General features: G+C 35.6%; 1 protein-coding gene across 1 annotated transcript; it reads left to right on the top strand.

Annotated features, from left to right (window-relative positions):
• The first annotated feature begins 4,949 nt into the window (after nt 1-4,949).
• On the top strand, nt 4,950-15,616 carry vstm4a (V-set and transmembrane domain containing 4a). The gene is made up of 8 exons (XM_066693478.1): nt 4,950-5,174; nt 6,162-6,557; nt 9,581-9,634; nt 10,641-10,748; nt 11,091-11,124; nt 12,019-12,140; nt 13,346-13,410; nt 15,027-15,616. The coding sequence occupies exons 1-8, from the start codon at nt 5,123-5,125 to the stop codon at nt 15,150-15,152; spliced, it is 957 nt and encodes a 318-aa protein (XP_066549575.1). The 5' UTR covers nt 4,950-5,122; the 3' UTR covers nt 15,153-15,616.
• Nucleotides 15,617-17,453: the final 1,837 nt, after the last annotated feature.

Raw genomic sequence — 17,453 nt, 5'->3', positions numbered from 1 at the left:
TATATATATATATATATATATATAGTTTTTGCTTAATTTAAAATCAGTATCATACAAAGATAGAGTGCAGATAAATGATAAGCCTGGTTTCAGTATTAGTGACAGGCACAGTACTTCATAGGCTCCTTACATCAAAGCATGGAATAATGTCAGTTCACTTGCTTTCTGACGTGCAAAACGTATCTGCAGAGCTGACCTGTCACTTTTAAACTTAAATCAGCATATGCTGTATTTTGTATTCAACATTTATTTGCATATCCTGTGATTATGGGATACTAATGCACCCATTACCTCTGACATATATGATTGATAAAATCATTAAGCGTTGCACAAAAAATGTTTACTTCACTGTCACTTAGCCGTTTTGATTCCAAACTCTTCATACATATTTAAAGAGATGAGTAATCAATCAATATGTTTAGTTACAGATGGACCTCTAACAGTCAAAATGGATCAATACACTGAATTTCCTGATGTACATATTCTTTGGAATCTATCTATACAGATGCATTGCTCACTGATATATTATCTTTCCAAAGAAAACAGAAAATCCATTGTCCTCCATTACACTGGTGTACACCTCCCACACTACTGAATACATCTTGTTTGCTTTAAGATTGTTGACTTTAGCCATCTGGTTTTCTTATTGCAGTTAAATCTGTCCATTTCATTTGGTAAAAAGATAATATACCTGAGGGATTTTAAAACAATCTATTTGTACTACCATTATTATTATTTTTTAAAGTATTTTTCTCAAAACAAACAAAGTCTAACCCGAAGCTCAAAGTGAGATATATCCCCTTCTTGAAATACTGCATCTTGAAGAATGAACGAAAGAAAGGAATCATTAAAAGCAGCGTCTGCCCCTTCTGAATTCTGTTTTTGAAAACTTCAGTAAACAGACACTCTTGGGTCTATGAATCAAAAAGACTTCAAACCTGATCCTGCTGTGCATAGACACAGGTCAAACTGGTCATGCTTCAGCAGCAGAGAAAGTATGTATTTTGTCCTAATTATCTTCTGTGAGTTATAATAGTTCATTACTGGCATTTAAATAATGAATATTCCTACCATGGCCAGTCACTCCATTAATATCAACAATTCCCAGCACAGACACTAAGCAAATAAACTGGTTCTCTTCATACAACAACAGCATATGTATGTATAGAGTAGGCTACATTATGAATACTGACCATTTATCTGCTGCTTTTTAGATTTGTTTTTAACATTACTGAAAAATAATTTGAACAACAATGACATTGCTTATTTGAAATCATGTTATCAACAATTTTTTTTTTTTTTTTTTACATAAGTTCAAAGAACAGGACATGCTGCTACAATCGCAGTGAATTAGACGCTGTGTTTAACACATGAAATCTGATCGAGGTGCTGGGACTGAATCAGCCGTGAAGGTGCACATTGATTTAGATTCAATTATATTTAGGCTCATATTAAAGGTGAAAGGCAGTTTAAGAAAATTGAGATATTACCCTGTAGTACCTTCAAAGTAAGTCAGATAAACACCAAGTCTTTTGTGCATCCAACAGTATAATTAGAAACAAATTGACTGAGAATAATTTGTCTAATGGCACAGCCAATAAACAAGTAAACTGAGCGAGTGATTTAATGCATCAGTGTTGGCTGTTGCCTTACAAATGGCCCAAGTGCCTTTTATGATCGCTTAGTGGGCCCATGGGAATGGATGTCTACAGTAGATATGAAAACGTGTTTCCTTTGATTTCCCCAGATCCAGAACCTCACAATAAATAGACTGAAACATTTATATAACCTGGCACTTGCCCAACTAAAGGTCTTGCATCTGGCAATGACCTTTCGAGTTGGGCACATACGCTGCTGAAAAAATGACCAGTGGCCAGTTGGCAAGCTGCTCCAATGACAAAAGACAGAGGGGACTGGGAATAATCTGGAGAACATTATCTGGATTCTGTGTGTTGTGAAGTAAAACAAACAGAGGCGGGGAAGTGACAGAAAACGGGGACATCTCTCTGGTCTACACAGCAGCTGTTTGTTTTGCTACAGTTGCCTTCCTGCTGGTTAATTTATTAACTACCATTATACAATTTGTCATAATCCATTTTCAAATCATATCAATTAATCATCATTCAGGAAAAAATGAAATTTCTTAATTGGGGGTGATCTGTTTATGATGAACACTACAATACTGTAATTGAATAAGTCATAATTTAAAGAGAAACAATTTCATAAGTTAATGGCACCAAATTTAAATATGCCTCACTGATGTTTATTTTGCGCCTTTTAAACTACAAAGCTGCTGTAGTTGATTATGTCAGCTGAGTGTGTATCAGCTGCAGTGAAAGGAAAATGTACACACATATATACATATACAAACAAGAGAAATTAAGTACAATCATGTCTCCATATAATAAAAATTACATTTAACTGTGCAAGGCAGCAAGAATATATGTGACTGAAAATACTGAAGATATAAGAAAGAAAGAAAATATTGTCTCTTAACAGGAAAGATTGAAATCATTGCCCTGAAAATAAATAAATAAATGATGCAACAACAATGAAGACCTGAGATGCAATTATCAGCTGAGGAAGAGCTCCCACAAGCCTCTGCAGTAGCGATAACACTCGTAAACATGAAGAGGAGCTCATGATGAATACATGTGAAAGGTAAATCAAATTCACTGTGTAATACATTACATCATGTATAATTCAATAGGGGTTAAAAGTGACACAGCTATGATGGAAGGGCAGACACACTGTGGAAATGAACTCATAGTTCAACAAATGGACCAATTGCAGTGAACATTATATTCAAAACAAACTGTAAAACAAACAATTATATAACCAGAAGACTCACACATAGTGTAATACTTTAATCATATAAACATGAGGGGTAAAATAAACGCCAGGGTAGAATAAAGCCCTACATGGCTAGCAATGATCATTTTGGCTCAGCAAGTCACTTATTGCTCTTGAACTATTTATATTCCAACCACAGGGTGGCACTGTAAAATCTTCTGCTACATGTGGAGGGTTTGAAATGATAGAGAATAAAACATTGCTTTGGGAATTCCAGCAGTAAATAGAATGTGATCTTAATATGGTAGGCACTAGGACCTAAACAGAAAGCCATGTTCAAGAAATACACAAACTAATAATAATAATAATAATAATAATAATAATAATAATAATATAAATAATAATAATAATAGTAATACAAGTGAATAATATTTGTTAAACTAAATGATTAACCAAATAATATTGATTCAAATGAAGGGGGTAAATACTTTCAACTACAACTATATGCAAGAACATGCGTTTCATATTACTGTAATGGTCCATTACTTTAAACCAACATCACAGAGTGATTTGTTTCAGGCTGAGTAAAGTTTAAGACTAATGGAGTGAATGGATGCTCTTGACTCAATTTCATGCATTTCTTCAGACTCAATAGAAGTTAGAATTGTATTGCTTAGCATTTTAATCTGCAATAATTGATAGAACGCAGAGGATGCTGGGATGTCTTCACATAAGAATTCTGTTTTATAAAAACAAAAAAAATCTGCTTTCATCTTATTATAATATGACTGAAGCTTAAAGGCAAGTCATTGAAAACAGCTTCACAGTGATTAAAAGTTAAACATAATACTACCAAAATCCATATGGTTTCAATAACTCCTCTTGCTTAACACAAGGCAGCACTGAGCCGAGTTAATACATTATGTGGATGAGACCGGCAATCCTAGGATTGTAGTCCATTACTGACATCAAATCTGCATTGAGCGGAGTCCTGGGAAATGGGTTTACTCGGATGGTTTCACAGGGTTTCCTCGAGAATAGCCTACACACGACCAGTGAGGGTGTGTCTGGTGACTGACCAGGCCATAGTGGAGCTGTGATACTTCATCCCATTGTCCATTGTCTTAGACAGTCCTTATTGAAGAATTTAGACATTTTAAACAGAACCTTAACGTGCGTTATAGAATATGTGATTGTGGAGATTATAGAACGACTAAATTAGCTTCAGTTTACTTCATCGACAAAGTGTAGGTCTTAAGAATTTGATGTATAATTCCTTCAATATATAGCTGATGAAACTATTTACATAATCAAAATACATGGTAAAGTTTTAAGTAACAATTGATTATCCTCCACTAGACTATACTACTAGAAATGAAATTCAGAATTTTTTAAGAAATTGTGAAATATAAATTGTGATAAAATGGACTATTAAATAAATAAATTCCAGAACTTTACTGGGGGAATGTATCGTATGTTCATAATTATGAATTTTGTTTAACAAACATGAGAAAAAAAAAACACATGTAGAGAACAATTTAAAGATAAATGCAAGGGCCAGAATCAAAGAGATGAGAAAATGTATTTTAATTCTATAGGGCAAAACTGAGTCTATATAATATTGAGCAATCTCAACCCCCTGCCAAGGCTTCAACTCTTTGGAAAGAAAAACTAGCTCAGCAAATTATACACACCAATAAACGATCAAGTTTCCAACCACAAGGAAGGGTGGAAGACAGTCTGAACATTACAGTAAAGCCATGGCCTTTTGGGTAAAACGGCTTTGCCTGGCTGCAGTTAAAATGCACATCAGTTAAAAACATGATATCAAAGAGGCAGCTCCATGCGAGAAGCCATGCATTATGTGAACAGAAATAAACTCCCAGGAGTAATCAGATTAGGAGTTTGATACTCATTTGAAGCAATTTCAGGGAATTTTAATTAATCCTAACTATCAGACTCTGGGTTCCATTTACAGTGATGCATTTATGGAGAGTGCACAAAGACATATTGTTAGATAATGTTGCTTGAGACAGCAAGTTATCTTCTCTCATTATCTGCACACACAATGAAAACAAAGCCCAACTGGCTGCGTTTCATGTAGGTCCAGCTGGAAATCTGTGTAGGTTCCAACTACTGCACAGGAAATGACATTTCCTACATTTTGCAGGAGAGGAGTGATTAAGGAGGGAGGGTGTTTCTAACTGGGAACAGAACAAGTACTGTTTCATATTACAAAAACGAAAAAAAAAAAAAAGAAAAAGAAAAATCCTGGGACTCCTTTCGTTAAGACGTTTAGCTGAGTTTATGGAGCCTGTGTGCCTGAAAAATGAAAATCTCCTCAGTGGTCATAGTTCTCCTGACTAGAGTTTTAATTGGAGGTAAGTACGCTTTTCTGACCATTTCAACAAAAACAACAAAATAAACAAAAGTCCTTGAGGTAACATGATCTGTCCGCCACAGCCGGGATGCTGTGGTAATAGATGGAAAGAATAGAAATCTGCTGCCGGAGGACGATGTTGAGACAGTTCATAGAAAAGGCGAGCTGAAACAAACAAACAAACAAAACAGAACTCGATGTAGAAAATATGAATCTACTTAGTATGTACAACAATAAGATGTTTTAAAATATATTAACCACTATTAAAAGTTTAATTTAGAAATGCAGAAAGTCGTTTAACTAGGACAATCCTGAACTGTAGTGTAGGCAGAAGTGTGTTCATTGTGGAAGAACATATAGTTGCTGGAAGAGCTATTAGTGTGCGATGCGGTTATTACATGAAAACAGTTCCTGGATGGGCTCTGGGGAAAACATAATAAATAGCCAAGAAACTAAATAAGACAAAAACTTCAAACACATGCTTCCAATTTTCTGTCCCTGTTCTAGTTTCATAAAAGCAGGCAAATGTTTTCCACCTGTAGCTTGTCTGTTGCCTGCTTCTCAACAACCATGTCATCAATATTATAATACGCATATTTTTAACTTTTACTTCCATGTGTAGGCAAACCATTTTGTAAGTCAGTTTTTATATACATTTCTTAGAAGTTTGTATTGCCAATAAGATAATTTAATTATCTAAATAAAACCTGGTCTCAGTCAGCAGTTATATAAAAACAATATATGTTTGTCCTTTTCTTTTAGATATATGATAAAAATGTAAAATAATAAGTAATGTTAAAAAAACAAAAAGTATAATATATATAAAAATGACCCATTTGTGAAGACTGGGTTGGTCACTGCAGGGTTAATGATATTACATGGGACTGTTACAATCCAATCTATAAAGTGGATTAACCAGTCTTTCAGTTTAATTGGCTACGCATGGATTAGTAATTTACAGTTGGTATTCTGTGCTTTTGTTTTCCAGAAGTGTGTGAGGCCCTGAATGTGACGGTCTCCCCTGGACCAGTCATAGTGTCGGCCGAGGGTGAAAATGTCACTCTCTCCTGCGATATCTCTCAGAAGAAGAAACCCAACAGTCTCTTAGTTGTCCGCTGGGTGTTCTCTCTTGTATCGGACACAGAGCATCTGATTGTCAAAATGAATATGAGACGAGTGCAGATGTACGGGAATTACACAACACGCTTCAACCAACAAAAGCTCAAGTTCGTTGAAGTAACAGAGGGCAAAACCTTTGATTTAATCATTCTGAACATTTCCAGAGAAGACAAAGGTCATTATATATGTAAAGTCCAGGAAATCAGAAAGCACCGGAATAGATGGCGAGCCTCTTCCAATGGCACAGCAACTACAGAACTAAGAGGTAATGCCAAATAAATAAATAAAAAAGAGCTTGCTTGGTCAATAATTATTGAAAAGTATTCAAGATTAATCGTTCCTGATGTTATCTGTTTGAATGCCTTAGTGTGAGAGTTTATCCATGAGAAATTGAATATACATGCAAAGTAAATAGGGAGTGAGCAATGACCCTGAAAAGATGTCTGCTTTTGTCCAGGGATTTATTTTGACATAGGAAAGTGTGATACTCTGGTGTTAGTTGCAGTAGTGCTGACCAGGTGCTTCCTTTCCTAGATTCCAGTTAAACTGAGTTAAGATATTACAGTGGGTATGTGAGATATCTTCAGTACAATATTTGGTTATAATCTTTCAACCCAAATTAGATTTTTTATGGTTTGACAGGACTCTGATGCAAATAAACATCATAATTAATAATTTGCGAGACATATATTTAACTTTAATATTTTTTTACCTTGCACATAGGTAGCTCTATTAGCTTTCTGTGCCTATGTATTATTTCCACTATGAATTGTTCCTCTGCCAGTAAAAACAGTCATCAGGTCTGAAAATGTGTAGAACTTGGACCTGCTGAGATGACAACAGAAGGAACTTTGGCTCAGGTACTACAGAAAATATTGACATTGGCTGCTCGGGCAGTTTTCCGCCATTTCTGGGCGGTGTGATGTTTAACACAGAGTCGCATGTCCACGTGACTGAACAATAATAGACACGCAGATGCCGGGAGTAGGAAATGCAAGGTTAGAGTTTGTCTTCCAATAAGGGTTGGTACACCGCAGCAGAAAGAACAGAATTATGTCTAAAAACAGGACGTTGACTTTTTAATTTTAGGTGACATTGTAACTGGCAACACTGTAGACATTTTTCTTCGTGGGCTTGTTGTTCTCACTCCAGTCCTCTGCTTTTCACTTTGCAAACTCAGGGTTGAGATGAGAAGGTTCAAGAAAGAACTGGGTGTTGAGTGATGAAGCACAGAAGACACACAACAGCATTCCTGTTAGTGTTGTCATGGACCTTGAGGGTCTTTTGTTCTTTAGAGAGGCACAAACTATTTCCCGTTAGACTGGGATTTCTGAATGTTATTAAAACTTGGCCTACAGTTCCATTTCAAATATCAGATTGGATTGGATTGATCTGTTTTCCCATAACATGAAATGGTGACAACAGGAGTGATAATGGAAAGAGCTCTGGTTTGTTGTGGCGCAGAGAGGCCCATTTGAGTGACGTAACATGTACAGAATAATTAAGAATACAATCTTAACCAGAACCATGAGCACCACAGTTATAGATTAAGTAACATATTAAGGTGAGATGTCTTCACGGTTTTAAAGGCTTATACAGACCTTTCTTGAAATCAGTGTGTAAAATATGAATCAGATGTGGATTTGAATGCAATGTGTGCTAAATTTAAATTGAATCAGAAAGCTGTTGTCTATTCATTGCAGAATGTGCCAAGCATTAGTTTGATTTCTCACTTTTACTTTAAATTGCTTCATCACTTTCTTTAAATGAATACATTTAAAAAACTAAACTATAAGCCAGAGAAATATAAACATTCTTACTGAATATTGTTTAGTGAAAGCTCAAGGAAATGTCTTCATTTAATTATATGTCATTATGTATGATTACACTCCTTCTTATATGCAAGAGATGGACAGAAGCATAATGTGGAATTAGATGCAGGACATTCGGAATCAGTTATTGCTAGACAGACGTTTGTTGTTTTTGTCAGCTGGAAGCAATCTTGCAAAAAAACATTTATGAACAAAAAGGAAAAAAAGGGGGATTAGAAACTTGCCTATTAGCATGTTTTTTATCTTTTGAGTTAATATATATAAATTATTAATAGATATTAAACAAAAAGGGGTATAAAAATAAATGGATCTGAAAACAAACAAAAATGTGACAATTAGAAGAGTAAAACTGTTGAAATTGGCAATGGGCCAGACATTGCAAGAACAGATCAAAGAAGCACGAAGGAATCTATCGAATGAATCCCAAGAGAAAAACAAAAGATCTTACAATACGACCACATAGAAGATGGGAAGATAAAATAATGAACTTTGCAGGCGTGGCATGGAAGAGACAGGCTACAGATTGAAACAAGGGGAAAAATCTAGGAGAGGCCTTCACCTGGTTGTGGATCGAGTTAATATTTAATGGAACCTCTTTTGGCAGCAATTACAGCTGTGAGCCTGTTGGAATAGGTCTACCAACTGTTCACACCCAGATGTGGCGATATTTAACCATTCTTCTTTACAAAACTGTTCAAGCTCTGACAAGTTCCTTGGGGAGCATTCTGATACAAGTATATGCTATTTCAGTATGAAGATACATCCAAAAACAATATCCCTCTGCCTCAACCTTGCAAAAACACCTTTTCCTAATCTACCAATCTACTATGAAATATATAATATTACACATCTGGTTCAAAAACATGCTTTTCCTGGGAAATACAGTAAATACATTCAGTACGTCAGGTTGTATAAAATGGTGCTGCCCAGTCACTGACAAGAAAAATGAATATTCCCAAAAAGATTTTCAGCAGAAAAGGCTAATTGTAGCAGTAATTGTTGATTTAATTGGTCTTGTGAGGTAATTTTAAGGCAGTGGCAATGAAGTTGAAAAGTGGAAGAGAAGTGTCCGAAGAGAGCTGCCCGTTTCTGCCAGGGGAACGGCTTCGTAGTAGATGTTCAGACGCACACAAACTGAACAAGATGAGGCAGCCCGATTTAATTGAGGCTTATCATGGGAACCGCAGGCCTTTATGTTTCATTTTATTTCTTCAGATGGCAGTCAGCTCTTTTTGTGTGTGTTTTTTTTGTGGGTGTATGAAAGCCACAAATGAATGAACCAGGAAGCCATTTTTTTTTAGTTTCTTTCCAAAGTATAACCTCAGTACAATCCTTGTGTAATACTCCGCCTACAATATGGTAGTTTTTACACATATAAAAACAAACGCACATATAATCATGCCTTTTTGAGATAGATATAATGATGTCTAAAGAGCTATGTCTGTCTATCTTTCAGTGCACGTTTTACCAGCTGTGAAGAGCAATGCTGGAATATGGCGTCTTTTTGAAGGTACTTGATTTTACTTATTTTAGTTTTACAGGACTTTCTGATATGGATAAACATAAAATCATCTTCATAACTTGTATTTTACAATGGGTGGATACAACAGAAATATAAACACTTGGCATTATTATTATGCTCCACTGTACAATGTTTTTGATAGCCTTGCTAAACCTCAGATATGTACTCAAACCCTTAAGCATTCACAGCTTAGAATACAGCCTCTTGGCTTGGGTGCAAAAGAAAACACCCTTTATGTGATGATTTGGTCACAGAGCGTAGTACAAACTCTAACTGAACAACTTTAGCTGTTTTTTATTTAGACCACATGGTTCTCCACTGCAAAATGCAGGTTTAAGGACAACTTATTCACTGTTACGGCCAGCCAGAATTCTATATTATACAGGAAGAAAGTGCTTTAAGCTTGTTTATACAGATGCTTTAGATGATGCACATCTTAAGTATTAATTAAAGAATAAAATATCTTCCTTTAAAAAGTGTTTAATAAATCCAAATGCATACTAGCTAAATGTTAACATAAGTGTCATAACAGAATGCTGCATTGAAATTAAACATATCACGGAGTATATTGCAAAACAATATTTCACTTGCTGAGTGAATATGTAGACAAAAGCCTCTAAGACTAACCATTTAGTAGGCCTTCCTCATCCCAGACTAAAGTAGCAGCATTGCAAGTTTTAAGGATGTCATATGCCAGTAAGGGGAAGGGGTTCAGTGCATCCCACGAATGAGCCAAAAAATCCAGATAAAAGGGAAACTTCCATATGAATGAGTATCTCACATGAGTAATATGGCATGTTAACCTGCTTGTCTAATCTGTATTTTTGTCACCTTCTAGGTTAAGGTTTCCATCATTTTATATATTTTTGAGCAAAGAAAAAGTCAATAAAATCATTTTTTAAGAAAATAATTAAACTTTCGAAATTAGCGAATGCGTTTCTAAAGAGAAATTAGCTAATGAGTGTGGATTTGTTCATTTGCTTTTGCCTTTCAGACGTGTACCTCTGTGCTGTGCTGATATGCTCTATCGGTATTATATGCATGTTTCTGTTCACGGTAATCCTCATCTGCCAATGCCTGCACAAAAAACGAAGATTAAAAGGTACGAACTGTGGTGACAGTCATGCACTTGCCTTCATTTAAAATTGTGAATTTGTAAATGAATCTGCTATAATTTGGGTTTGAAATTCCTTCTTAAGACTCCAGAATAACCTTTCCATAAGCAGGGAATATGCAATTTAACATACAACCTGATCCACACACTTGTTTATACTTTTTACGGAAGCAATTTAAAAAGTAGTGTTATGATATTAAGAATCATACAATCATTAAACAAAAACCATGTTTCTCCTAATTATTTTACTGAAAAGGTATACATCTATAAGTAGTGATGATATAGTAATAAGTAATCATAATGCTGTTGTTTTTCTTTGTTCCTTCACAGCAAGTTATTATTTGGTCAAATGTCCACAGAACAGGTAAGTCTCTCTCAGTTCTCAGAAAATGTGTGATTTTAAACAACAACAACAACAATAATAAAACAATCAAACAAAAAAAGAAAGAAAGGAAAGGGGGGGAAAACATAAAAATGATTTGTTGCAGCTGTGGAGAGCATTTAATTAGTTTTAGAGAGAAGCATGGATAGTGACTTGCCAGACTGTGTACTCCGCAGAATATGGGGATGGTTCCCATGGTAGCATCCTTCAATTCCTCCCCTATTAAAACAACCCACACAAGATATAACAATGCATCTCAGAGACTCACTTCAGGCTCTATTAAATGCCATGACAGCACTCTATAAGGTTAACAACTCGCATGTGGCATCTACTGCAATTTCTCTTGTGGTCTTAAAACTATCTTTCTGGAATACACCTGTACACACAGAAAACAAGGAGGAGAAGGCTGTGCGTTGATACATTCCACTGTGAAATCAGAGTTAGTCGATAATGTGGCGTAATACTGCCTATTGAAATGCTCGGGGGTGGGTGGGAGTTGTGTTGTTGGGGGCTACCGTTAGGAAGTACTCGAACTATGCCACATTTCATCTGATCAATCAAAACGCACTAAAAAGTGCCTGGCAGTAGGTTACACATGCATAGACATAATAACATAAATAATACTTCAGAAATGAGTCATTTACAAATGTCCGATGTAACCGACCACAAATAAGTATTATTTTGGCAAGCATTTACATTTCTGCTGACCGATAAGAGTAACTGCTGAAGGCAAAGTAAAGATTTCTCTGAGCGAATTTGTGAGCTAGTATGAACTCAACAGGAAGTAATACCTTGTGCAGCAAAAATCTGATTCATTTACACAATATTGTTTGTCTTATTGTCCTTTGAAAATGTTTTTCATTTCCCCCTCTCCAGCTCAGGAGAGACTGTAACTAGTGTTGTTAGCTCATCGCCTATGCTGCCAAAGAAACAAAAGAAATACAAACGGAAAAAATATAAAGAAAATGCTGATGTTCCACCTGAAATACCAGCAAAAGGTAATTTATTTTTAAACTAAAACTAAATATTTCAGTAACACATTTTTTCAGATACACCTATCCTACTGATATGTTACAGCTTCAGACTAAAACAAGTCATGTTCTGTTCTGTTTAACGTTACTACAGTATCTGCTCCCATTTCACATGTAATAACACCATCTTTAATTCCATTCATGGTCCTATCTACAAACTTTAAAATCTTAAAATAAGTCTGGAGATGTTGCTGTTAAATGCCCGATTACATTACCAAAAAAGTACAAAGTTGTCTGTTTCTTGGAAACACACATTCTTACGCATTGGATACAGTTGCTATATCTGAGTCACAATATCTGAAAAACATGTTCTGGAAAAGGAAATTCCAAATAGAGGTTGATTTTATATCACTTGTGATGGTATATTACCTAAATTATGTCAAATTAATACAGTACATTAGAGTAGAGGTTTCACAGTCTCTTCTTCAGATGTCAGAACGACTGCCAAAATCACACAGACTTTGGCAGGGCAACTATATCATGTGTCTTGTTAGGGCAGTATAATTAGTCCCCTTTCCTTCTGGTGACTGGGATAAATTATGATTTGGATTATAGCATTGGGCCCTGTGAAGTTTAGGGACTTACATTGATTTACAATTTTAAGATCTATCTAGTACATTTAAAATAAAAATCTCCTTATACAGTGGATAAAGAAAAGTATTTACCCCCCATGGACTTTTTCACATTTTGTTTTGTTTCAGCCTGAAATGTTTATGCATTTATGAAACCTCTTTACAGATAAGGTACAGATAAGGGCAGGGGTGTAAAACAATTACAAAGGCATTGGATATCCCTTGGAGCACAGTCAAGTTCATCATTAAGAAAGTGTAAGGCCCCATCCAGAATCTGCTTAGAGCAGGCAATCCTACCAAACGCATTGGTCAGAGAAGCCAGTGACGACTCTGAAAGACCTACAGCATGGCTGAGATGGGAGTAACTGTGCAGATGTCAGGCTGTGACACATCAAAATGTGAAAAAGTCCAAGGGGGGTGAATACTTCCTAAAGCACAGTAGGCCCTGTAAAGTAACATATACTGCAGCACATATGGCAGTGATATTGAAGCCTTAAACCAGTGAAATATTAGACCATATTCAATTTACAAACATGGATTAAGAAAGGTAAAAGCTGAAAACTAAAACCTTATTAATTTATCCTGGATTACATTTTCCAGTTCCCATTGCCGATACGCCCAGAAGGCCCAGACTTCTAAAAGCACAACCAAGGAAAGTGGTGCTGGTAAGTCTTCCTATTACACTGTGTACATCTGATTGACTTGACTTTCACAGATGAATATCATTTATGTGCAAAGGCAAAGAAGGAAACAAATATTGTGACCCGAACTGTGATTCGGTAAATTAATAGTAATTTAAAGTGGGCTAACTGTATACAAATAATTATAATCAGTATCCGAGCGTCCTTTGTCTTTACATAGAAATGATTTAAATGGAAATGTGTTAATTGTGTTTGCAAATTACTGTGTTCCTGCACTTGAGGTTTTTAAATTAATCAAGAAATCAGTTTATAATACACAGATAAAAACACAATAATGTATTTAATGTTATGCTTCACTGTCCTTGTTTATCTTTTTGTTTTTTTCATTACGATAACTTTCCTAAGATCTAATGAAATATTTTGCTGCATTAATAGAGCTACTGAACTTCAATTCCCAAGTGCTAAATAAAACCCGGGCATTTCAGAGAACTCCTTCTCCTGCTGTAGTCTGAACATCCACCTTTTTTATACGCAGCCTGGAACAAATGGGAGCTAATTAAAAAAATAAAGTTTAATTATTACATTAAAAGTGTTTTCGGTTTTAAGATCCTTGTTTTATTAATCATACTGGTATGTTTAATCTTTTTGTTATAAATTGTATAATCTTACATTTTAAAACCTCTGGTGCTTTTCTTCATATTTTCAATTGAATTATTACAAGCAAGAAATATGCATGTGGGAAATTATACAACATGCTTTATAGTGCCCCATTGTTTGTACAAGTTATTGCTGTACCTTCTTCCATTTATGAAAGTACTAATTTTATTTTGTTTTATTGCTTTCCAAAACGCAATTATTTATTTAGCGTGGTTCGTCTTTATTACATTATATTTACAATTGAAGTATCATAAAAATGTATGTATATGAAAAAAAACACCTCACTGAAGCCTGCTCTGTGACCCATCTAAAGAAATTCTGTGTCATTTTCCAAATCCAGCTATAATAACATAACTTCAAAAATAAGGAGATATTATACACCAGGTACAATGCAATTTTGAACTACTGAAATCAAACATCTGGCTGGTATGATCTTAGTCAGGTCCTTGAATTTGTATGATATGAAAGGCGCTGAAGTTATCTCAGGTCTGGCTTTTTGGGAGACTGAGGTATCAATAAGCCAGGGATACTTGGTAAAGGTTATCTAGTCAGTATTGCTTGTTCACTTCATGTAGATGGAATAATCTACACACTGTTCACTTCCAACACAATGTACCACTGATATTATGTGTACCTTTTATTTTGTGTTTTATATCACAAGCTGCCATGCCTTAAACATTTATATGTATTCAAATGTGATATAGTGTTGTTGCCACCATTTTGTTTTTTACCCAGCTTCTAGAAATGTGGTAACTTTTAAAAATTGTGGCATGTGGAAAAACCCAACCAAGTCAAACCCAGTTCATTTAAATGTATCAACCGGGGGGTGTAATGTAATGCTCCACAAGAAAAGCTATATATTTTAAAACTATAAAACTTCAAGCTCAATTTAAATTATACATAAATGCACATATTCTGCTTAAGTTTAAAATCCCAGCTGTAATGAGTTTGTCATTTACCTCATTTATTCTTGTATTTTTCAGCCCAAAATTGCAGAAGAAAGCTTAACGTATGCAGAATTGGAGCTTGTTAAGACCCAACCAGAGAGCAAAGCAGTTTGCACAGGCACCGTCTATGCACAAATCCTGTTCGAAGAGAGACAACTGTAAATATACACATACCATTATGGGATTCAAACCATTAATTTATATAAAATCTATTTTATTGTTTTTAATTACATTTATGTATGTATTTTACTGATGTTTGTGTGTGTGTGTGTGTGTGTGTGTGTGTGTAGTGTATATATATGTGTTCCTTGTTTTCTATTTTATTTTGTAACAATTACTTTATTGGAAGAATAATGCTCTGAAAGAATAAAACAAGATCCTATTTTTTTTTTTTAATCCGATGTCAAATGTTTGCATGTATGCATTATAAGACTCCTGACTTTTTTTTTTAACCAAAGGAATGAAGGATAACTATTCAATTTTTATCTTAATTGCATGTAATGTAAAACTGTGATTTATAATTTATTCAGTTTAAAATATTTTCTTTTTTTTGTTTTAATCCTTCTGTGATGAAAGGAATGACCTAATGCAAACAGAAAATCTACATAATAAATAGCAATACTCAAGATGACTCAAGTGAGATCATTTTGCATTGTGCAAATATGTTCAGCATCTTCCAGGGCACAATTCAAAAGGTGATTTAATATGAATATTTCTTTACAGATTCATAAAACGGAGCCTAGAATAAGAGTGGATACAGACATTGGGCTGCCTCCCACTTCATTCACGGGAATGTGTGTAGAACATGGTGTTAGGAAGCTCACAGATATGCTCTCATGTTCAAACATACGGTTTACATTAAAATATTCCCAGTAACTTTGCTGATAATGAAAGCAATATGTTAGGATGAAGCTCAAGTAATCCTTTTAACCTGATTTGAAAATGCCATAGTAGATCCATCCATGATTCTCAGCTATACCCCCTCCTCCTCCAGTAAGCCCAGTGCCAAGAACAGTGTCATCGTTGTCACTGCCTATGATGAACCAACTAATGGTTACATTTATTAAAAATTATAGTAATTGTAATGATGCTTAATAATTAGCTTTACAGTGCATTATAATTGGGTTAGACTACAAGATGGTTCTGCCTAGGTGCTATAATTTATTTGATTTAATTATTTCAAAGGGCCTAACAGTTTGACATTTAATATTATAAAATCATTGGTGTATTAAAATTGAAACCGCTATTGTCTTTTAGAAGGTCATTTGCTTCTTCAGTGAGATATATGATGATTATTTTCCAGTCTATTAAGCCCTTCTACTTAGCACAATTAGTTCTGTGTGCAAAGGTTAAAGAGAGCACACTCCCTCTTCATTGTGGTCATAACACTTATTTATCTCTAGGAGCATCTGCCCTTTTCTCTAAAGTACAAGGCTTCAAGGAATTTGGTTTAATGTGCATTTAACTTAAGGCATGCTATTGCAACCCTTGTGGTGCATCCAATGTCCTATCATAGAGACAGACATGTAGAGTTCAACATTTAATGCATAGTAAGTCTCATCACCAGGAGGACTGGTGGGACAAGAGAAGACCATGCATATATTATTGGTTACTTTTTAAGATATAGATATAAATATAGGCCAAGAAAGGGGGGGGGGGGGGGGGGGATGGAAATGAATACGCTATGATTTCCCACTACTAACGTCGAGGCGATTCTCCGAAGGACCTTTCTAGCAAGCAAGAGAGAGATAAACCGAAGTCCGTGTACCGGAAAGCAACGGCAAAAGCACCTTCCTGTTAAGTTGATGGCGTATTCTCATTATGCGGTGGCAGTTCCCATCACTGCGACTACCCTTCCTTCCTAGGATGATTCATATGTCTTAATGATGGTAATTAGAGAATGCAGTTCTAAGGGTTGGAAGGAAAGCAACAATTACCCTTCTCCCCCAGGAAATAAGTGATGCATGTACATGGGGAGTTACCTATCCCAGCTATCAACATATCACTTTCCCCTTAGTGACAATATAACACTACCTCTTCCTGAAGTTTTATGTATTTTTCTCTGAATCGAAGGGGCCACCCACAAATATTGGCTTGCGATTAAAAAGGTTCTACAGTATGTGAGATCATATAAATAAAATACTATATGAAAATGGAACTCACCCATTAAAAGCCTCCACTCAGAGCACAGGCTAGGCCCTATAGCCTGGAGTCTAGCAGCACACATCCAGGCTGTGCCTCTGGCCAACTTTTTATTGGGAGCTCCCAGAAGGTGGAGCACAAATGGCTGTCTGTTGCCAAGGCTGAGCAGAATGAAGTCAGCTGGTCTATCCCCAACTCCCTGTACTCTAGTTCCCACCGCCGCTGTTCAGCTGCCTGTGAATCTGGGCAGAATTAGGATAGTCAGTTTTCCACCTTCTTTGCACTCAGGACACACAACAGAGAAATCAGAGGATGGTTGGA

Source organism: Amia ocellicauda, chromosome 20 (genome assembly GCF_036373705.1).
Source record: "Amia ocellicauda isolate fAmiCal2 chromosome 20, fAmiCal2.hap1, whole genome shotgun sequence".
NCBI classification, from domain to species: Eukaryota; Metazoa; Chordata; class Actinopteri; order Amiiformes; family Amiidae; genus Amia; species Amia ocellicauda.
This window is presented reverse-complemented; position numbering and strand designations above follow the sequence as displayed.